We start from the raw sequence: 23476 nt of genomic DNA, 5'->3' as shown, positions 1-23476 counted from the left end.
AACTTTCATCAGAGATCAGGCAGAAATGCCTACTTCCCCCTGAGTCTTACTGTCAAGTTTAATGCTATGATGAAACTTGAAAGTTGTCACGAAACCGACCTGCTGTGTGGATAGAGTGGGTTGGGGAAGGCGAGGGTAAACAGAGGAGTGATGTGTGCTAGCTGCTACTGTATCAAAAAGACGTTGGCGTTTGATTATTGCTCCCTGTAAAATGACATTGGTGGAAGGTCTTTATTGATCAAGTGACTCTTTTGTTTGTTTGACACAGACCCAGCCTGGGAGCAGCCGTAGCAGTGTGTCCGACATCCCCACGAGATCGGTCGCCGAACGGTCGGTGGCGAGCTCCCGGATCTACCCGACTCCATCCTCGACAGCCGGGTCCGCCGGTGGGACATCAGCCGCAGCGTCGTTTTTTGCCAGGTATGTCTAAGTAACTGAAGCTAGGTACTCATTTTGTGACTCATGAGGCTCTGCATGCTCTTTTCCGTAAAGCTAATAGGCGGCCTATTTTTATTTCCCGTAATTTGCAGGGAAGCCAACTTATTCACTAAATCTGTCGTGAAGAGAACAAATATTGCATCATTGTCTTCCTTAGGTTAATAGGAAGTGGCCAGTGGCAGATGTGTTATACAGGCCAACATGGCAAGGCCTCACTACATAGGCTTTTGGCACATTGTGCTTTATAGCTTTGTATCAGAGTAGTAGTATCCAGTATTTTGATTAAACTGCTGCCGGGGTCCCTGACACAGGGGTGGGCAGCAGCCGGCTAGTCGTCACACCCCTCTTCCATGCAGCTCTGTCCAGGGGGCTAACGCTGGTCAGGCCGCACACCTTCATGTCCTTCCTGACACACTCCATCCACGATTTCCTAGGTCTACCTCGACCTCTGCTGCCTGGCAACTGCATTTTGGTGATGGTGTTGATGCAGCCACTGGCACGTTCCACATGTCCATACCACCGGAGTCGGCGAGACCGCAGCACAGATGCAATGTCCACAAGACCAAGTTTGGCGTGTAGAGTTTCTGACTGTGTTTCATCCTGAGGTTTGGCACCACAGATCCATCTAATCATAGCTCGGTCGTTGCGACGCAAGCGCTGCAGATCCGAGGCAGTAGGGGCCCACGATTCACTCCCATGGAGCATGGCTGCTCGTACGCAGGAGTCAAACACCTTGCCACGGGCTTTGAAGGGTAGGTGCCTGGATGTAAGGATGGGCAGGAGCTTCTTAAATCTTCCCCAGCCAACGCTGCATCTGGTAGTGATAGCAAGATCACATCCACCACCCGCACAGAGCTTGTCCCCGAGGTAACAGAAGCTGGCTTCCACATCCAGCACCACCTCACCCACTGTGACTTGTGATGTTGGGCGACCGTCCAGTGGCCTTGCTTCACCTCGGCACCTCGGGCAGATGTAGTTCTGCACAGCTTGCAGGCTGCCTCTGATGCCGCAGCATTTCTTATGTACCCAGAAGTCACATTCAGTGCACTGGATGGAATTAACTCCAACCCCGGAGCGGCACACAGCACATGGGAAAGAACCAGTGTCCTTCAGCTTGTTCAGGCCCTGCCCTGATATCAGGATCTTTGTCTTCTTCATGTTGACCCGCAGGCCCTTGCATTCCATGCCCGACTTCCACGCCTTCAGTCTAGCGATGCACTCTTCTAGAGAGTCTGCGATGATTACCAGGTCGTCGGCGTACAGGAGCTCCCAGGGGATCCCAGTGCGGAATTCGCGGGACAGGGCTTCCAAAACGAGGATGAACAACAGGGGGCTGAGTACTGAACCCTGATGCACCCCCACTCCAACACCGAACTCCTCGCTGTACTGTCCGTTTACGCGCACACGGCTCCTGGCATTCGTGTACATGGCCTGGATCACCTTCACAGCCCACTCCTCCACACCAAGGCTTCTCAGTGCCCACCACAGCACCCCTCTGGGAACTGGTCGAAGGCCTTCTCCAGATCGACAAAGGCAAAGTACAGAGGTTTATTTGCAGCAATGAACTTCTCTTGCAGCTGGCGTACAATGAAGATGGCATCGGTGGTGCCTTTGCCAGGCACGAAGGCAAACTGAAGATCATCAATGTTCACCATCTTGCGGATAGCTGAATCCAACACGCGTTCCAGTAGCTTCATGACATGGTCCGTGAGCTTGAGGCCCCTGTAGTTGCCCCGGTCCAGAGCTTCACCTTTACCCTTGTAGAGGTTGATGATGAAACTCTTCTCCCACTCACTGGGCACAGTTCCGCTACTGAAGACCGCTTCAGTCAGCAACCTAGTCAGCTCGATACCCTCCTCGCCCGCAGCTTTCAGCATCTCAGCATTGATGCCAGAGGGACCCACCGCCTTACCAGACCTCATCTTGCCCAGTGCTTTGCTGATCATCTCAGTAGTGACTGGTGGAGGCGGTCCTACAACAGGAGCAGCCTCAGGGAGTTCATCCTTTGGCCAGTCGAATTCCACATTCAGGAGTCTGTTGTAGTGTTCGACCCAGGCCTTCATCTTGTCCTCGTCGTTGAGGGAGAGTTCACCTGCATCATTCCGTACACACTTCTCGCCTACAACATCCTGGTTACGACGCTCCATCTGCTTGGCAATACGGTAAACATCTTCGCCATGAGAGTCAATGACAGCAAATGTCTCTTTCTCGGCTTCAGATTTGGCCTGCCAAACAGTGTGCTTAGCATGGCGTTTAGCTTCGATGTAGGCAGTTTTCGCGACCTTAGCCTCAGCAGTTTTGCCTTGCTTCTTGAGGGAGTTGTAAACCTTGAACCGTGCCCTTTTCTCAGACACGGCTTCGTCTACTTGGTCATCCCACCACCAGGTCTCAGGTTTCCACTGATGGTTCTTGGAGTAACCACACACATCTACGGCTGCTTCCAAGAGTGGAGTCTTCAACCTTGACCACAGAGCCTCAACACCACTGGTAGTGGCTGTCCCAACCTTAGACACAAAGGTCTCCTGGAACTTCCTAGCAACAGCAGGGTCCCGCAGCTTCCAAGTCCGTAACCTAGGTGTGAACTTGCGCTTACGAACAGCAGGGGAGCGTACAACAAAGTCACACACTAACAGCTGGTGCTGCCGAGCACACTCCTCACCAGGGATGACTTTTACGTTGGTGACAGCCTTTCTGAAACTCCGTCGGAAGAGTATGTAGTCAATCTGGGTCCTGTGGTTTCCAGAGGTGTAGGTAACCAGGTGGGACTCCCTCTTGATGAACAAGGTGTTTCCTACGAGCAGGTCATTTGCCAAGGCAAATTCCAGTAGTCTCTCTCCTTCAGCGTTCCGATCACCAAAGCCGTGACCGCCGTGAACCTCCTCAAACCCATGAACATCCTCACCAACATGACCGTTCCAGTCTCCAATGGGAAAGAGGATCTCTGAGGCAGGTATCTTGGGCGATGGTGCTCTGCAACTGATCGTAGAAGCGCTCTTTTTCGGCATCTGGGAGTCCGATCTGAGGCGCGTAGATGGAGAGGAAAGTGATGACGGATTTGCCGATGACCAGTCTCAACAGGAGAATCCTATCTGAGATGCGCTGGACCTCGAAAACCTTCTCAACCCACTTCTCAGCAAGCACGATGCCTACGCCGCCTTGACCTTGCTTGTTCCCGCACCAGTAGAACTTGTAGCGTGAATCCTTCCCTTTGATATACCGAGCTTGGTTTGCATCCAGGCCTCCGGACCACCTGGTCTCTTGCAGACAGCAGAGATCGACCCTTCTTCTTGTGAGTGTCTCCACAACTTCACTGCTATGACCCTTCAAGGTGCCCACATTTAAGGAACCAACTCTAAACTTCAACCTCACCGGGCGCTCGCTTGATTTGCAGTCGGACCCTGCCTTCCGCACCCGAAAGTCGGCCAAGCCCGAGGCACTACCGGCTGCTCGTCGGTGACTGCTACCGGCACCGCCTATACGTTTGTCTTTATGTCGACTTGCCATATTTGTATATTGGATGGGGTTTACACCCGTTTTACAGCCGGCTATCCATCCTGGCGCCAACCTGTAGCCACACTGACTGGGCTCCATGTGCTCCAGAACAGGACCACGTCCTGCTTCGCCACTGGGACAGGAACCGCCTCCACAGGTACAGCCCCCAGGAAGGGAAGTAACTATTTAACCCATACGTCGATGAAGATTAGACATCCAGGTAATAAGATACGCCAAAAAGCAATTACTCAAACAACTGGATATGATTTTGGAAACGGTCAGACGTTTCAAGTAGCATCCACTACTTTTCGTCAGTGACTGTGAGCAAGATCAGTTGAACAGCAGGTTCGCTTTCTATTGGACTATCTAAAAATTTGTCTTCTCCTTATTTGCATATCAATTTATAGTTCGTGGTTATAAACCTGCTGTTCAACTGATCTTGCTCACAGTCACTGACGAAAAGTAGTGGATGCTACTTGAAACGTCTGACCGTTTCCAAAATCATATCCAGTTGTTTGAGTAATTGCTTTTTGGCGTATTTAACCCATAGTTGGGGCCCTACCAGGTACTGCCGCTCTGGGCCAGAGCGGGCCGGGGGGTGGTGACAGTTAAGGGGTCACCCCACACTCCCCACAGCCACATATCTCCCGAAATGTGGCCCTGTCACCGGTGCAGTTTAACGTCATGCCCCATGTCAGACTGCACATATATAATTGTAAACCTGTACGTTGTATTTGTACATTGCTAGCCCTCAAATACATTATGCCCAAGTTAATATAATCCTTGAAATAGCAATGGAATTTTGAAGTCTTATGATAGACTGTATACAAAATTACATAGAAAGGTAACTTAAGTATCAAACGGCCACTAATGTAACTTTATTATGTCCTTTGCTATAGCAGGAGCAATAAATGAATACCCCAAATCTTCAGTAAGTTGTCAACTTGGTTGCAAAGAAATCCACAGTAGTCAGACCGTGGGTGACTAATGATCCTTCGGCATCACGGAATGCCTCGTCGTCGTGGCAAGTTTATAAGCTTTCCCTTCGCGTAGCCAGGGAAATGAGGAAAACAGTTGTTCAAATAGCAGAGTGGCAGATACTGAGTGCCCCTTCGGTGGGTCGCCATGTGTGTGTCTGTGTATGTGTGTGACAGCTTTGTAGACTTTGCAAGCGCTAGCCCTTATCGGGAGGCAACCCTATCGGAGTCAAGGGTCACCATCTTACATGGAAACCACTCGTTGGGAAGGGGGATACACGTAACCTTTGTACTCGGAAAGTCTATTAGCATATTGTAGATTAATCACCCGTTAACGACCGGCGAAAAGAGCCGAGTCAGCTGACAGCCAGATGCATTTACAAAGCTTAAAGAGATTTCTTTTTTCTTTGTTGCCCCGCAAAAAAAGGGGACACATTTTTTGTGAGGGAAGGAGTGCAAAATTCGCCAAGGAATTTGGTCACCATCGTAAAAAAGCAACTGAAGTTCAGTGAAACTACTAGTGACAACCTCTACACAAGGGTCAGCTGGCCATTGCGACCAATTTTTGGTGGTCGTTCTATTTCTTTCCCATTGGCCCAAACGTTAAGAATTCTGTCTGTAGAGACCACATTTGTACTATGAGCGTCATATTCAAGACCTTTGAGTGATTGCTACGGACATGCTTTACTGTAATCATCTTGTAATCTGGTGAAAACCTGACGAACCACATCAAAAAATGTCACCCTTTCAGTCTGGACACATTATCCAAAGCTGCCCCGCCTCCACTCTCAAGCGCTGATCCGCCCCAGTCTTCTGGTGTGTCCCTAGCTTTACACCTCTTTATCCCTAACGTCATACCCCCTTTTTATAGCCATTCTTTCTTCACACCTCCGCAGGATTTGCCCGGACACGACTCAGCTAGCTATGTCTGGTATTTCTTGTACGGTACTGTAGGACGAACTTTCTTCTTTCAGTTGAACTCAAAGCGAAATGCTTGAGACAAAGCATATCAAAGCTTGATTGGTAGCTGATACTTCAAGGTAGCTTTTACAGCCAAGCACACCTGGTCAACCCTTCTCTTCTCTGTACGTTTGTTGCGTTCTTTTAGTTTTACATGCAGAGCTTTGACGCTTGAGGCACTACAAGTGGGCATAGAATAGACCCTAAGACAGACATTCTGCAATGTCTAATACTATAATTGGCCTTTCAGCGAGTTAGGATTATTTGTTATCCCTTTCGCAATCTTGTCAGAACTGTACGGTTGTGGTATTCACAGATGTTTTATCTTTACAAATCTATGTCTCAAAGTGACAAAAAAAGATCTTCTGTCTGTCAAATATTGAGTAGACATATCTGAAATGATAAGATGATATCAGTGAGATGCCCTTAAACAATAATTCATCATTCCATGGAAACTTTTTGCTCAGGGCTACCTCTGTGCCAGGAGGGAAAGGGTACGTGGGGTAATCCTGGTTCAACAGTTAGCTATTTTCAGGGACACCGTTCATAATTCTCTGTCAACAGAACAATACGGTGATCATAATGCCTGAGGTTTCTTGCCATTCGTCAGTCTGCCGTATTAATTGATTTGATCGTGTTCCACATGATAAGTTTCTCCTCAACTTTTCCTTCCCATCACACCTGTTCCTTCAGACAAGGACGCATGTTTGCTGCACAGGTTTTCTTAGATGTTTGATGGCTAAGCTTAGTAATTGCATGTATAGCTAGTATTAGCTGAGTCATGTATAATTTTTATCTAAAGAATCTGTCATTACGAAGCAGTCAAAAACCCTCTGGCAAGTGACATGGAAGCTAATTGGCGACAGGGAAAGAAGACCACATCAAAGAACCTGTTTCAGGTGCAGTTCCGACTTTGGTTTAACCATTTCGTCCTTCCCCACTGCCTTCATGTACCACAAGTCGTGAAGTGTATCAATCATCAGTCGTGTTTTCCGACACTCAATCATATCAATTTCTTCCATCTGAGTGGAACTTCAGGCAGGCACAAAGGCTGTGTCAAGACCTGCAGATGCAGGGTTGTAATTGTGTGCTCAGACAATGCGTAATGGGGCTTGTGCATGTTGATCTTCTTGACCTCCTGTCAGTCCGCACGGCTGTCCGACCTGCAGACTGGATAATTGTGGAGCAAAGTAGATGGCCTGCCATTTCAGATTGTACATCCAGAATGTTCAATGAGTCCTTAACTAGCTTTCCTTACATGTCCTCTTCGTCCATGGAGAGGCATAATGATAAGGCCATTGCTTTCCTTGGGCTGTATCAAATCAATTTGTTGGTTCCTGGATTTTGAAAAAAACAATTGCTAAACTAGAATATCAACACAAAAAGACAAAGAGTCTGTGGGGAATGTCTGTACCTTGAAGTAAACTCTGTTTCTGAAAGTGAATTTAAACCGATTCAGGCTTTTTCTACCAGCCTGTTTTTTCCAAGGTGTCCTCTTGGTAAATTTTGAGTCAGAAATGTCTTGGAATCAAGGACAGAAATTCAAATTGAAATGACATCATCCTTCATTCCTAAGCTGGAAGGAGAGATTTATTTTCCAGGTGTCATAATGATGGCGGTTCTAACGTTCTCACACACTTGTTTTGTGCTTTTACTGAGGAAGATGATAGTCGGGGAGATGTAAGAATGTATTATTATCTGGTCCGCTGGGCACCTGACAAGCGGCTTTTACAACCTGACTGGGAGCTATGGAGTCGGCATGCTCTCTCTGCCCATGTGATAATTGCCTAGCCTGGGGCGGGGGTTCTTCTAGGGGTGACAAAAGTTTACAGGTGACTAATTGGGGGAGGGGGGGTCAGGGAAAACGTTGGCGTACATGTGATGTCCAACTGTAAAAAAGAGTTGGTATTCTGTGTTAGACATTAGGTATGGAGATATTTTGCCCTTTTTTACATAATGGCAAAAATACACCTGTCTAGCAACTACCTGCTTTCTGAAATTCTGTTAATGAAATGATCAAAATTTGTCGAAAGTGAAAAAAAAATCTGCAGTGAGACTGGCATATTGTAATCGGAGTTGTCTTGTAACATTACAAAGTTCTTGCCAGCCAGCTCTCTTACGGTGACCGTAATCATTGCATTGCACTACTGTATGGGTTATCTTGCGAATGTCCTTTCCCCCACATTGTTGAACTTGTGTGTTGTTCACCTTTGGCTGGGTGCCAATCACCTGCTCTACCCAGCACCTGCAAGTTTATACAGTTAACTTTTGGCAGATCATAGATGTCTTCGCTGTCAAATGTTTTTTTAGTCTAAATTCTGGGGTATCTGTGAATGTCCTTCGTCCCTCATTGCTGAATTTTTATTTAGTTCATGTTGGCACAGTTCTACCCACCTGTACCAACTCCAGTACCTGCAAGTGTACAGTCAACTTTTGGTAGATTTATGAATATCCTCTCTGTCCTACCCACGTGTTCCAACCCCAGCAAGGGAACAGTAAACTTTTGGTAGATTTATAGATCTCTCTAGATGTCAAATGTTTTAAGTCTGAATTCCTCTCTCTTTCAACTGTCCTTTCTCCCAAATTGTAAGTCTTTGAACTTGTGTCTTGTTAACATTGGCACGCTTCCAACCACCTGTACTGACATGTGTAAAGTCGATTTTCGGTCTATGTCCTAGCTGTCAGATGTCTGAATTCCTGGGTATCTACTGTTTTTGTCAGCGAGGCACTTGCACTTCCGCTGTTGTTTTGCTTGTCTCGGAGATTAACATGTCACGGGAGGTTGGACCGTCTCCCGGGTAACCGCAGCGGTTTTCCCGCGACGTAACGCGGTTTGCGTGTGTGGGTACGGCGCAGCCGGCCTACCGGTAAAAACGATGTCATGACGGGCCACGTTCTCTCCCCTCGTGTCTCTGACATCAAAGCGACGACGTGCGGGGAGATCAAGATAAAGTGGAGAATAAACACAGGTATATTTGTCCTCGGAGGCTCTGTAAATATAAATATGGGCATTTATATATTTCAGTGTCCATTTCATCATGTAATTTTACATTGAAGTGGCTGGCCGGTGCCCCCTGCGGTGTTTGTACGACATTAATTACCGAGTTTGTCTTGTTTGTTAATTAATATATTAACATCTTGTAGCGGGGAGAGTAGCTGGGCAGAGGTTTGGAGTGCCGAAGCCCACCGTGTGTGATCGGGACGGCAAATATTTTGCAAGCTCTTGAGCCCTTCTATATTTGTGGCAAAGAGCCCAGTCTTGCGGTGTTGGCTTGTTTTCCTGATTTGTTGGGAAACTTCTAAATGGGGTTGTTTTCTGTGTAGGGACCAAATTGGGCTGTTTTGTTTTCTTTTTTGTTCTTGGCATGGGGTCTGATTCCTATCGTGGGGAACGCTTGTCATAGTCACTTAGCGGCCAGTGGCCGGGCACCCGGCAGCAAGGCAGTCAGTCCGCTGATAGGCAGGTGGACACCTGTCCCACCCTTGAAGACTCCTTACCTGGACTTTTGCGAATAACAGCATGGTATTTCTGGCAGAGGGGATCTTGCCACAGCGGTGTCACCATGCACCGACTTGAGGAACATCTGCCCCTAGTGGCCAGGTACGTGTGTGTGTCTTTTGAAGGACTCCTCGAGAGGGAGCGTAATTAAACACTTGAGAAATCATCTGATGGTGCGAAGATCCTCCGCAGAGTCTTGGCAATTATAATCAGCTACATAGGGGTGTCTGATATAGGGAATTGATGTTGACAGAGTTAGTTACTGTTATGAATCAGTATCATAACTCATAACTAATACAGTAGGAGGGCCAGAAATTCAAAATAATGTGGTATAACTCAGTGTTAGTCTGGAGAGGGAGAAACTTGCCCCAGATAATGTTCAACTTTTGATGAATCGAAGCAAAGTTACCTAAAGTCGAAAATTGACAAGGTGGTGCTGCTACAGTATCATATCAAGGTAGTGCAGTACTCCATTGCTTAGGGAGAGTCCTGAATATTGAAATAGAAGGGCAGAAAAAAGAGAATGTCTCTGCTTTCAGGGTAGCGGCATGAGATAGCAGCTCGTCTTTCGGCCACATGTTGCAGAGGGGGGAGGGCACCTGTTCAAATACCATAACGTGGGGCATGTTGATGGGTAAAGACATCCCCCGTTTGAAGTCCGCGCATCGCAATATGTTTGCAAAATATGTACATGGAACTTTACGGGTGTTGAAAACTTACAGCGCACTTCAGTGCCACATGCGTTGTTACAGCTCGACCCGCAAACTGCCTTCCTGTATCAATATTGTCATTATGCAACAAGTCGGTGTGCTCTTGTCTTGGCAAGGTTTTTAAAGAATTTTCTTTCTATGGCTTTCCTGTAGATGAAAAGTGTTGGTTTGTCAAGAGTTTGGGAGGGGAGTTCTCTTGGTTAGGAGATGGCCAAGCCCGTTGGTTACCTTGCCGTAAAGTGTTGCTGTGGTCCGAGCCACAGGTGCCCACAGAACGAGTTTCCCTGAGTTTGCACAACTGCCCCTTTAACTACCGCTAGATGAGGTCATCTCTATTCCAAGCCTATCAACCGAAAGCCCTCCTTTCTTGGCGTCTCCGCCTCCGTTCAGACCGACACCTGGTTGAAAGCGTATTTTTAGCGGCGGCGTCCGCCCGGCTGTATTGTACTTTTGACCTCTCCTGTGTTGCGTACCTGGCCTGTGCCTATTGTCGTGGTTTATGGGAGCAGTAAATATGAGTCCACACACAGGCCCCCCATTTATCTTGGGGCAGCAGGCATTGTTTGGGCAGCGATGTGTTGACACAGCCGAAGACTAATTGGCCTGGGCTGGATCAAAGTTTCCATTTTGTGGTGTGGCCTTTGTCTTCTTTATGACACAGTTATTATACTGCCCAACATTTTCAGGTGACCCGGGGTCAGCTAGGGGTGACCAAAAGGTGAGTGGGTGACGTTACCTGTTCTGATGGTGGTAGTGCTCAGTGACCGGTAGGAGGAAAAAGCAGTTTGAAACGTCAGAAAAACTTCTGACAACTGTTGTATACCAGTAGGAAGTACTGACGTGTGAATCCTTGGAAGTTACGTCAAGTTTTCGTAGGATTTGAGCTCGTTAAGTCTACCCGCCCAAGAGGAATGCTATAAATCCGCCTTGTTAGAAGCCTGCTGGAAATTTTACCGGAGTCTTACGTGTGCTGGGGAATGGGACGGAAGTAACGAGAGTGGTGAGTTTTTGGAAGACCACGAATCGTGTTACGTGCGAGTCAACGCCTCTCGGAATCCCCGGTCGTTTGCGGGAAGATTACTGCGTAGGCAGCGGCTTGAAGACTCCATAAATCAGCGTAAACCATCCTCTTGACCAGTCGGAATGCCGGTCATCAAGCCAATTAGAGCCATACGGTTTTACGGCGGGGGAGGGTGATGCATAATTGTGTCCACACCTTGGAGGGGAAAGGCTTCAAAAAGAGCCGCGACGAAAGAGACAACATTGGTGCGAGTGAAGCCGCCGACCGTGTTATGATTGCACGTGTGGTGTAAAGAGAAGTGCCGAGTTTATGCCACAGCCTCTGTCAACGAAGGCTGCGTGTTTGGTTAAGAGTCGACGACCGCCAGGTTCTGTCACACCTGTTGGGAGCATGTTCAAGCAGCCCCAGTGGTTCAGGTAAGAGTCAGCTACTGGAATACCCTCCAAGCTCATAGGAGTCATTGTGGTACCCATTCTTCGATTTCCTAGTTTTCGAGATCGTTACTGATCGTCTGATACTTGTTGTAAGGATATTTTCGGTGGTGTAAATGACATCGGTTCTATGTTTCGTATCCTGTCGGAATGGCCCATCCCTATAGCTATTACACTCCGTTTGATACTAACATAAGAAATCACACAGGTCAGTTGATTTCGTGCGCGCCGGCTAGAATGAACCATGTGCGTATGGGTAAGGCCGCTTTGACGTTGTAGACAAATTAAATCTGGCCTAAGTCCCGCTTGACACCTGAATGTGGCAGGAATTCCTTTCCCTTGTGTGGACTTGACGTTCGCCACTATGGCCCTTTCACAACAGGCAAACATTGTTCATCATCTCCTCCTGACTAACATTCACGTGGAGTCAGCCCCAGAAATGCCGAACATTCCTCCGCAATTGCGTCCTTCCGCCGGCCCCAGTTCCCCCATTGTGTGTTGAACGACTTGTGGTTTACTTCCCAGTGTACTGGAGGCATTTACAACCATTGCTGCAGGGGGAGTGCATAGAGATGTGTACATAACCAATGAAAAGGTGGAAGGAGCCATTGAGAGTGCGGCAGCTCGACGGTCTGGGCCTGTAAATTCCCAGCCAGGCACAGTGTTACCTAGCAAAGTTGTATTTCGAACGTCCTAAACATCAGGGTGGTCTGAATTACGGTTACATTTTCTCCCAATGTCTGTACTTTACATACCTATAGACATGCATTTGACGGTGGCTTACTGTACCCAATGGCTTTTAGCACAGGTAGATAAATAACTAATGAGCTACACAGCTGTGAACAGTAGGTGAACGGAAGTTTCACCTTTTTGTGGTTTCCGAACAGGCTTATCCCATAGCTGTAAAGATTCATATCATGATATTATATGACCATTTTGTTCTCATTATATATGTATCGTCTAGACTGGTATTTCTTCAAATTTACTCTCTGTAGAAGTTATATTCTTGACTGGCTTTTAGTGGTGATTGGTGTGAACAGAGGCCAAAGAAATGCAACTTCAAAACTTTGTTCTATTATATAGCTTCTAGGTCTAGACTGGTATTTCTTCAAATTTACTCTGTGTAGAAGTAGTATTTAATAATTGTGACTGACTTTTTGTGGTGATACATGTAAAATAGAAGCCATAGAAATGCCATTTCACAATGAGTCAACAGAAATGATAATTTTGTAGTGGGAGGGTGCTAAAACTGTTAACGATGGGATACTTCCGTAATCCGTTGTTATTAGTCGCCCCCTATAAACTTCCCGCCCAGCCAGCCCAGGGCCCTCCCATCCCCAGCTGTGGGTGCTGTGGGGTGACACGTAGGTCCTAACAGGTGTTCAACAACTTTGTGGTTGTGTCATATCTCCCCTTGCGAACTCTTTGATGGGAACAGGAAAGGCCACAACACTGGGGGCACTTGTCACCACCCGGCCAAAAACATCTGGTGCGAACAATCCTGGTGGAACAGGAAGGATTTGGGGGATCAGAGGGGGGACAGCTCGCTGTGCCCAAACATGGGCACTGGCCTGGTCACTTTCGGCCCTGTGGCTTAGGGCAGGACAGCCCCTGAGACACCAGGTGATTGGATTATTGGACAGGCGATGACATGGCTATATTGAGGGATCAGAGGGCCCATCTCTGGAGACACTAGAGATCTTGTCACCTGATTTTATCTCTAGATTTCCCTCCTTCTTGTTAAAAGCCTCTGTCTCCATCTCATAACAACAATAGGAACACCATCATGGTTTTCCTAGTGTCTCCTACTTTCTTGTCAAGTCAAAGCCTTTATTTTCCTTCGAATTGTCAGTCTGATAATGTGATATTATCAGTTCCCCAAGCTCTCTCTCCTTATAAAGCCTGTGTTCCCCTCATAACAACTATAGGAAGGAACATCACGGTTTTCCTATACTAGTTTCTCCCAGTCACTGAGTTTCTCCTGATTTCTTTTTATAGATGGCATTGTTTTATTGACAGATCAGACATCCCTGGAGACACTAGTACCTTGTTAACCTGATTTTATCAGTTCCCCACGCAGGCTCCTCCTTCTTGTAAAAGCCAGTGTTTATCTCATAACAACAGAACATGTTGGTTTTCTTCATACGCTCAGCCAGACTCTTTTGGGTGCTGAAAAAAATGATTATAGAAACTAGCCAGACACTGAGACAGGCTGAATAATTTTCTAGAAGAGTTAGACAACTAAGGACCTACATATTGACAACCCACAGTTGTAAAATCCAGTTTTTCTACTTCAAAAAAACAGTAGGAAAGAACATCTTGGTTTTCCCTACAGTTTTTTGTCCCAATTTCTTCAGTGCCCATAGTCCCTGTCCCAGAGTAGTGGTGAGAAGCTGTATGTTCACAGGTGCATGTGAATGGGTAATCTTATCAATGCATCTATTGTTATGTGATGATGTAATTAGTTCCTCAGTTGTGGCGCGAACCAGTACTGTCATGTGGATGAGGTGTTTATTGTGCGTTTAGCTCCTTTTTTTCTGTTGTCTCCCATGTTGTGTCCCTGCATGCGACTGGCCATGCAGGGCTGTCGTTCAGCGCTCGAATGACAAAGGCAGAACATGCGCAGGAGGCAGGGCTACAAGCCCGGCATTCTGTCACTGTTTGCACAGATTCAGCATGGGACCATGTCAGCCTTTGTTCTGGAGGTCAAAGATCACGCTCCAAGCCACATTTCCTTCAGTAGCTGATTTCACAGCATTTGTTTAATTGTCATACGTCACAGTTTTTTTCAAACTTGAAAATGTCAGTTTTGAAAATTCCTAGGTTGTCATGTAACAATGCTAACATTTATGCCATTGTAGAAAAGTCAGAAGTACAACCAAGGAGAGTGTGGCAGAGTTGGGCAGTCCCTACCAAGTTTGGTCGGTGACCATTTGTGGTGGGTGCAATTGTCCGGTTGTCAGTGCCCCTGTGGTAAGCATGATGGAGTGGACAGGACAGCAGGGCCCATGCTGGGGAAAGGGGGTGGTCCCGTATGTAAATCAGTTTGTAAAAGGCACAGTGGGAGATAGGTTTTAGTGTCTGACCAGTCTGGGAATGGTCACACAATAGCCAGGATGATGCAGAGTTTGGTGTCCAGGTCTGTTCTACTACTATCTATTTCTATATACAGTAGATCCCTCAGTTTTGTCTTATATCTCTCAGTGCTTATTTGGAAGGATTCGTTATGTGGCTTGTCATAAGTTCACTTTCATATGTTGTGTTATATTGCCTAGATCCAGTCTCAAATCAGTAGTGTTTCTACCCATGTTTTGGTCATGCAGAATCTCAAAATATCGAAGAAGCAGACTGTTAGGTTTTGTGTAGATTTACTGTTTTACCTCAAGTTGGAAAACTGTTTGGTTGTTCTAAGGGTCAAAAGGTCAAGCAAAGAAAGTTTTGGGAGTACGAGGTAGTTGTTTTCTTGTGTTTTGTTTTGTTTTTCTAGACTTCAAGTTGCATTCTTCACACAGGAAGGAAATCAGTGTGGAGGCCATTACATTAGGCCTTACAAACATTGCAGCTACAATTTTGACTTTTTTGCCAGAACTAGTCATTGACAGAGCAGAACTCACTGTTAACAATAGTGTTATCAAGTGTGGTCAGATATCTTTGAACCTTTGTTTGAATAACACTTGGACTCAGATATGACATGTTGTTGGCATGATGCAATGTGACCACCTGCACTTCTGTACAATGCCATACTGAAGTGTGAATGTGATGTCAAAGGTTGGTTAGACCACACCAATTCAATTTGTTGGTTGGATTTGAAATAATGATGCTCAACTGGAATATCAGTCTGAAAACAGAGTCTGATTGGAAAGTCTGTACACACAGTTTCCGAGTTTATGATTTATGTCAGCTAGATGCAGGTTTTCCTTTTGGCCATCTTTTTCCTGTTGTCTGCTTGCTTATTTTGTTATAAAGATGTAAAAAAAAAACACCTTGAAAACATCATATTGGGCGAGTTGTCCTTTTTGATACAGTAACAGATGAAGATATGGATACAGCTCTTAGCACCCAAAGTGTTATGCCCTGTGAAAGGTTTTGCTTAGTACCCATAGATGGATGTCTCTTTGTTTGAAAATGTTGTAATCTTAATGTAACGTTATATAGATATGGATATAGCTCTTATTGTCTTTCTTTCTTTGAAAATGTGAATCTAAATGTAACATTCTGTCGTCCTGTAGGGCTGCCCAGAAGCTCAACCTGGCCTCCAAGAAGAAGAAGAAGCACGCGCCGGAGCCGCAGCCCGAGCTGCCCGTCTTCCCCACCAACTTCAGCGACCTCCTCAAGGCCAGTCCGCCGTCCGTGCCGCCATGTTTCCTCCGCACCAGCAGCAAGAGGGACAACCTCGGCGTGGGCAAGGTACGGTGTTTTTGATGTCCTTGTTTAACGTCTACAGTATTTATACAAGGTGCTGTCTCTTCGGTACTCGTTCATAGCTCTTAGTACTGGTTGCACTATGATGCACTTTTGTGCTAGGCTCTGCCAGCCTCCGCAGTTTGCTGGGAAAATAGTAGAAATTGGCCAAAATAGAGTCAATTGTATGAAGGGAGTCGGGTACGGAGATAGGGTCCAATGTTACCCTCGATGACCAAAGTCCCCCGGCAAATACTCACCCTATAGCCGGCGCGGTTAGTCTGGTAGAGACTACTTTCGTGCACCCAAATTCTTTATTATGGGTGCACCTAGTGTAGGGTTACGTATGTAAAGATACTGTTGTGCACTAGTTTACATGACACAGGCAAGGTGCAGTACCCATCTATTATACACAGGGCTCTCCCTAGAAATGTATAGCAAAATGATGCTGGACATTTGGAGATGGCCATGTTTGAGGAAAAACAAGCAGACTTTAGATGAATTCAAGCAAAATTATCATTGATGCCTATTGTGAAAATCATATCTGGCTTGAAAATATATTGAAGATTCCGATTTTTTTAAAGTCTTTCCAAATTACCGTACGTTTATTGAAAGGGGGTCAGTTATAATTGAAAAGGACTTTTTGTCCAGTATTTAATTGCAAAGCTCCTAATCCCGTCAAATCCTGAATGTGTTCCAGCCTAATAAAGCTCCTATAATTGCTGCCCGGCTAAACCCACGGCACAGGGCTGACACTGTGGGACCGGTGGCCAAATTGTAACAAATGGCTCCTCTCTCACTCGCTACACCTGTTCGCCCAATGGTGTGACTTTGCTACAGCGGTCAGATCAAGTAATGTAGCGGCCCATGCTGGGACAAATCCACCGCAGCTACGGACCAAAACCCGTCATATGAACGTAGCAGATTGAGCCATTTGTATCAATTTGACGGAAATGAAAGTTTAAGTGGAATTTGAATGTTGCGTTTTTCCGGACAGCTAGTTTGACCTTGTAGTGTGACTGAGCTTGGCCCAGTTTTTACTGCATATTCCCACACAGGGGAATGTTTATAAGCTTGAATACATTTTGCAATTTTTCAACAATCTGAATTGCAACAACAGAAATATCAATATGTGTAGATTCTATATTGTACCAGATAAATGCCTCGCATGGTGAAGGGAAAAGTCTATATAAATATTCTGTGAGAAAGAAAGAACAAAATCTAAGCTTTTGTTGCCTTGTGTGTTAGCTACAAACTGTTTTCTGAGTGATAGGTACTCTTTTTTAAACTGCAATATTTTGAACTCATATATAAACACAAATAATTTATCCTCTGTAATGTCTTGACACCAATGACATCATTGAGCACTTGCATTTTAAATGCATCTCTTGGAACACATTTTCTTCCATCATCATAACAAAAATCGGAGTGAGTTCCCTCGCCTCCCGGGGGCCCCCCATGATTATGATGTCCCCCAATCAGCCCTTCTCGCTGGACGTGAATGAAGCCATTTTTCCAATATGCCCCAGGAGTCCTCTGTAGGCCAGAGGTCAGCCTTGATTTTGCCAGGAAGTTATTAGCTTCTCAGCAAGTGCAGCTCATCCCATTTCAGCAGTGCCGAAATGATGTGTGGCCTGGGATCTATTGGTCATGGGAAGCACACCCCACAAGTAGTGCAGATCAGAACTACCCATATTTGTACCAGTGTGTATGAGGGAGCTTTAGGTGTTAGCCTCAAGCATCAAACCTCTGCACACGAAGAAGAAAAAAAGAACCCAACACACTTATTGAGAAGAGTATGGGCGTACTAGGCTGAAAACGCGAGGGGTAGCGAAACCACATGGCACTACAACTAGCTACTTGAAAAGCATCGTGCTTCACCTCAATTGAGAATTACTGCTTTACCTTACTTTACTTTGCCATCAATTTTCATTCACAAAACGTATAGATGTCAAACTTGCTTACTGTGTATCATAGACTTGCAATATTTATGAGAAATTCTACATTTCATTAGTTTGACTACCTAACTAGCCAGTACGTATTAGAACGGGCTAGCCTTGTTGACAAATTCATTTAAGTAGGGTAAAGGACATTGAAATCAAACTTCAAACTAAACTATATACCAAAGCTAAGTATCAGTATCTATTTTTAAGGCCTGTTTCAGTTTTCACATATTTTAGGGTGAGAAGGTCGGGTCGTCTAGTGACAGCCGCTTTTTCATTATGACCTCATGTGTGCATGGGCGAGTTATTACTGTAATGATATTCATTGGACGTCGATTGCCACTGTATAAAATTTTCAATAAGTTTGGACCGTTGCTGTAGCCACCGCGAGTGATAAATCGGCGGCCTGTCCACTGTATAATAACGTCCGAGCTCGGATGTGGAAAACTTAACTGCCGCATTATCAAGGGCTTCCGTTTACTGCCGCAGAAATTGCCGTGGCTGTCTGAAATCCGACATCATTATTGGTTTGGTTACGAGCCATTTTATGCCTTACTATCATTTGGACTCAGAATTCTACCCTATAAGAGTAGCGACTGTATTGGGATTATAAATGCTGCCAGTCGTGACCAAAGCTTAAGCCTTGTGATGATTAAACTTGAAAATGATTTCAAAATTTACCTTAAGTTTCACACGGCCCAGACAACACAATGCTCCTGTGTCTTTGTAAAACTTTTTCTCCTGGTCTCATCAGCGTCCCTCCAAATCCCACTGTAATGGCCAGTAGCTAGCAATGTGTAAAGATTTTCTAGTTAGCAGGTTTTACAAATTTGATTGTGAAGGTTCAGTGCCCCAGAAAGGGAAGGTGGTCACAGCTAATGGCCTAATTTTCTGTGAGGGTGCTGATGACACACAAGTGATGGAACATCTGTTTGGGGACAAAGGTCATCTCCGTGGAGACAGGCACCTTGGTAGATAAGAGAGGTAGAAGTATCATCTAAGCAGATATGAGGTTTTACCTTATTTTTGTGCGTCCCCTACACATAGGCTGTATTTTTGCCAACGGTATATTCAATGTTTATTCAGAAAAAGCTTGCCCTGTCTTCAGTGAGTTATTGTAATCTGAGAGTTGCCATTGCAATGATCTTCAACTTTTATGCAACCTTCTCCCTGCTGCTTAACTCCAAACACATACAAATTTGGTGCCAAACAGCTACTGCAGTAGGCTGAAGGTTTAAGAATGAAAAACCCAAAGAAGAAAAAAGTCTGAAAGGCCAAGTTCCAACAGACACTGACATTAAAAACCACCGAAAATGGCTGGACATTTTTACGATGTGGGTTACAGCTGATATGAATTAATAACTGGGCCCTAATATGATGACGAGGACGTTATGAATGCCAGATATCAGCTGTGTTCTGTGCCCATAACGGGTCAAAATGTCAAGCTTATGCATGAGTGGACACAGTTCGGCTTTATGGCCAGTCCTCCCGCAATACCAAAATGCCATTTTATAATGTCATGGGGCATATTCAGTGCCCGGTTTGATTATTTTTATAAAACTATAATCTCTGGCGGTAGACCTTAGCCTGTTATTGACATATGCTGCTCTTGAGGAGTGGTCAACCTGGTCTTTTCATTGAGATCGAAAGTAGTTCAGGGGATGCTGAAAGCTTCAAGTAAAAATGGCAGGGTTACATCATTGCTGTGATGAGGTATACATGTAGAGTATTGCAGGTACAGGTCCACGGCCCATGTTTGAATGCTGCCACTGTTGGTGCAATGTATTGACCTGGATGCTTGTTTAGTTGAGAACATCACTCTCGGTCTCTGATAGTAAAACAAAAGTAAACCAAAGCAGTCGTCCTCAGCTGAGTCGAAGCATGATACTTTTCAGGTAATAAAAACTAGTAGTGCACCGCAGAGTCACTATGACTTGCATTTTCATCCTACCACACTGGGTCACCCCCAGTCTTCTGAATAAGTGTGTTGGTTTTTAAGGTCGAAACTAAAAAAAAACTTTAAAAAAGTTCTTTCATTGTAGAAATAGGATACCCTTATTTAGCAAAAGCATACTTAGCAAGAAGAGATACAAAATGTATGAAGCAGGCTGTAATCATTGATGATAATGAGTTTTTTCATCATTGATGAATTTTTTCCAATTTATTGTACTTACTAATTTGTAGCGACCTCAAATTAAGAAAAGCTGTGACTTGTCAGCTAATGGTTCAAAATAACCTCAAACCCAGCCTCATCAGGCCCATCTTTACCAGGCTATGTAAGTCACTTTGAAAGGTGCAAACTTTTCCCCGTGCTAAACCGAGTCTGACATCACCGATCCTCAAGGCCCAAAAGTCCATTTTTCATGCATATTAATAAGCAATCTTCCTACGCGAGCCCGTGATGATGAGGTGAGCCGGCTGGTATTAGGTTTGAAATGGCCGGGCCGAAACATCCGTCACAGGAGACGCGACCCTCACGAGATGGACATTAGGGCCTTCATACCTACATATTAATCTCCATTAGGCTTTCATAAAACCTGCATTTATGAAGGGGAACCTACCAAACTGCCCACAAGTGGTCACTTGTTTTCCTAGTTTATAAACTATCTTCATATTTTTTTGGGGGAGAGTGGTCATACCTTCCGTATTTATCTCCATTATGCTTTCATAAAACCCACATTTATGAAAGGGAACCAAGTAAACTGGCCACAAGTGGTCAATTGTTTTCCTAGTATATAAACTATTGTCATATTTGGGGGCCAATAATTCAACCTTTTATGACTATCATAACATACATAACTATCAGTATTGCAATAGAGCTTTGAAAACGGCTTTTCAGTTAATAAATTGAAAGTTGTTCTTCTGGAAATAGTTTAACTATCGTTAGAATTGCTCAACTTTTAGAAAAGACACAAAACCACAAGAACTGCAACAACAAAAAAGAATAAAAGTCGACTGTTTCAAACTTATGAAATAGTCGATAGTTGTAGTATTTGCAGGTAGATTAAGTCTCTTATCTCAGCTTGTCATAACAGTGATTCTCTGTAAATTCTTCATTACTGAGTTAGTACAGCCCAGATTTTCTTATTTGCACAGTGTCGCGAATCCCCCTATTTGATCAGCCATGCAGCTGTAATCAAGCAAATCTGGGATAGGGATTCCTACACAGTCACCAGATCCATACTGCTACCGTTAGGGTGTGCAGGGCAAAATACTTGGTAGACACAACAGAAGCATTCATCACTTTTGCTACCATGCAGGTGAAGTTGTGAGGCTTTGGCTTACTTTTGTATATCCTATGCCGGTACAATTTCATTTGGTGTTGCACCAGCATAAGCAGAAAAAGCTTGGTCCATCTACCGGACAGAGCTGCTAACGTAGAGTGACTGTGCAGTAATCTCTAAGCAGATCTATCGATGGCAAGGCAGTATCAAAAAGGGCCAACCAGTATCAAAATCCACCGGTTTGATGCTGCCTTGCCACCGATAGATATGCTTGGAGATTAACTGTGCAGAGCATAGTTTTTGTTAGACATGACACTAATGTTTCTCGCTTGTTCCGCTGTGCAGGTGAAGGTGATGCTGCGTGTGTGTCCGACGGGAGAAGACATCGCCAACTCGTCCCTGATGGTGGACCAGCGACGGAAGCAGGTCACCCTGTACGACCCCTCCCTCAACGGCGTGTCGCACCGCAGGATGGCCGTGGCGGCGCCCAAGATGTTCGCTTTCGACGCCATATTCTCAGAGGATGCCTCTCAGGTAAGCAACAGGACAGGAAACTACTGTACATCTGTTTATTTTCGCGACTTAATTTCGTGCTACAATTCTGTAGTTCAGTAGTAACATATTGGAAAAGCATATTCAGTGTCTACTTTGATATTTGAAGATGTATGGCAGAAAATATTCGTGAAGAATTGTAAATTCTTGAAGTTGAAGATGCAAAAACATGTAATTGTGGATTTATGTCTTTCGCAAAACCTATCAAAAGCGTTAAAAAAAGAAGAAATCCTTTCCTGAATTTTTTACTTATTTTGTTGACCGACAAACTCGTACTGGTGAATATATCAGTACGTAGGACACTTCATTAGGTACAGTTTCGCTGTAAGAAGTTGTCTGCAGCTCAGAAAATCACGAGGGTCAAAGTTATGCAAGACTTACATAACAAGGTTACTGACCTATTGGTGATAAATTGGACTTATCACGCAGTCATACATGTTGTGGTGTTAAGAGGGGGGTTGAGGTTGGGTCGTGCGACGTGCTATCTCTCTGGGTGACGTCGGCCCCTTTGATGACCGGCAAATGTTGTCACAAGACTTTGTCCGTAAACAGTGGAAACTCTCTTTAATACTTGATCCCTCCCAGTTTGTTTGTTAAGATCGCTCAGAATTATGAAGGAAATCTTTTCAGTTTTACAATAATATGAAAACGGAAGCGTTCGAAATTTCGACTTCGCAGTTCACGGTTGGAAGGAGCGTCTCTGAAGTGTGCTGTTATCACAGACAAAGACAATAAATCAACTCCAAACCCTTTCTCACAAGTTATGGTAAATATTTGCCGGAGATTGAAATCCATGTAAGCACCCTTTTGAAGTCACCTGCATAAAACCTGTCCTTTGTTTGTGAGTTTGTGTTGGACGTGGACGGGGCTTAACCGGACTACTGCTGTTCCAACAGCCCAGCGGCGCGGCTTTACCAGGCTTGGGTTTATCGAATGGCCCTTTGTTTTATATCATAAACAAAAACCATGTAAACAAATTCTGTGTTTCATCAGATGCACCTGTTTGGTCGGAAGTTTCAGTTTCAGTTTGTTTACTTTTCCGTGTTAGAGACAGGGTCTGCACAATTTTTTAAAGGCATTGAAGAAAGTTCTCCTGACTTCCAGCCTTGTGTAGTTCTATTCATTCATCATGTCAATATGGAACAGGCAAAGACTTGAGAAGGTTGTATTTGACTTAGATATCAGCAATGTAAATATACGAACACCTTGATGCAAGCATTTAGAATCCTGTCTATGGTGGCCACCTGTCCACATAGACCAGATTTCATTGTTTCCCTGAGTGGTCAGTTCTTGGGCAGTTAAGAGCATATACTGAACATTGTTTACAATTTTTTTTACATGTCAACATTTACGTATCATTGACACTTCCATACCAGTACACTGATGAAAAGACAAGTACTGTATGCCCTGACATCTCTGTTTATTATTGATTTGTATTGTCCAGTTGTATAGATTTGTAATGTAACAAATGTTGTTCTGTTACCTCTTCAGGTTGAAGTGTGTTCATCAGCACTTTCTGACATCCTCCAATCTGTAGTCGGTGGTGCGGACGGCTGCGTTTTCTGCTACGGACACTCAAAACTTGGTAAGAGAAATGATCTTATAATACGTCAGCTGCTCTTACCCTTTTCTTTTCATATCGTAGCTGGCAACCATTGTTTACTTTTAGTATATCTGCCACATAAGTAAGATGTGTATTGTAAAGGTAAGGGTCTCCCTCCCCTGCATAGGGGCATATAGTCATAATTAAGTCTGTATATACATTCATACATGAGTTAAACATATGCTTGGGCCTATTGGTTATGTACTATGAGTTGAAAACCTGCTG

General features: G+C 44.9%; 1 protein-coding gene across 13 annotated transcripts in view; it reads left to right on the top strand.

The window, feature by feature from the left end:
* Positions 1–23476, top strand: part of LOC136433960 (kinesin-like protein KIF26B) — a 114937-nt gene that overhangs the window by 71184 nt on the left and 20277 nt on the right. For 10 of the 13 annotated variants that reach the window (XM_066426580.1, XM_066426579.1, XM_066426576.1 and 7 more), the window contains 4 exons: positions 269–420; positions 15758–15935; positions 21442–21630; positions 23140–23233. In XM_066426580.1, the coding sequence (XP_066282677.1) occupies positions 269–420; positions 15758–15935; positions 21442–21630; positions 23140–23233 (613 nt within the window). Of the gene's footprint in view, positions 1–268; positions 421–9415; positions 9469–11307; positions 11514–14466; positions 14668–15757; positions 15936–21441; positions 21631–23139; positions 23234–23476 lie in introns of those variants that run through there. The other 3 variants (XM_066426588.1, XM_066426587.1, XM_066426590.1) reach the window with 3 other exon arrangements.

The sequence above is a fragment of the Branchiostoma lanceolatum genome, chromosome 4 (genome assembly GCF_035083965.1).
Source record: "Branchiostoma lanceolatum isolate klBraLanc5 chromosome 4, klBraLanc5.hap2, whole genome shotgun sequence".
In the NCBI taxonomy this organism is placed as follows: domain Eukaryota; kingdom Metazoa; phylum Chordata; class Leptocardii; order Amphioxiformes; family Branchiostomatidae; genus Branchiostoma; species Branchiostoma lanceolatum.
The sequence above is the reverse complement of the archived record's forward strand: the minus strand, read 5'-3'. Positions and strand labels throughout refer to the sequence as shown.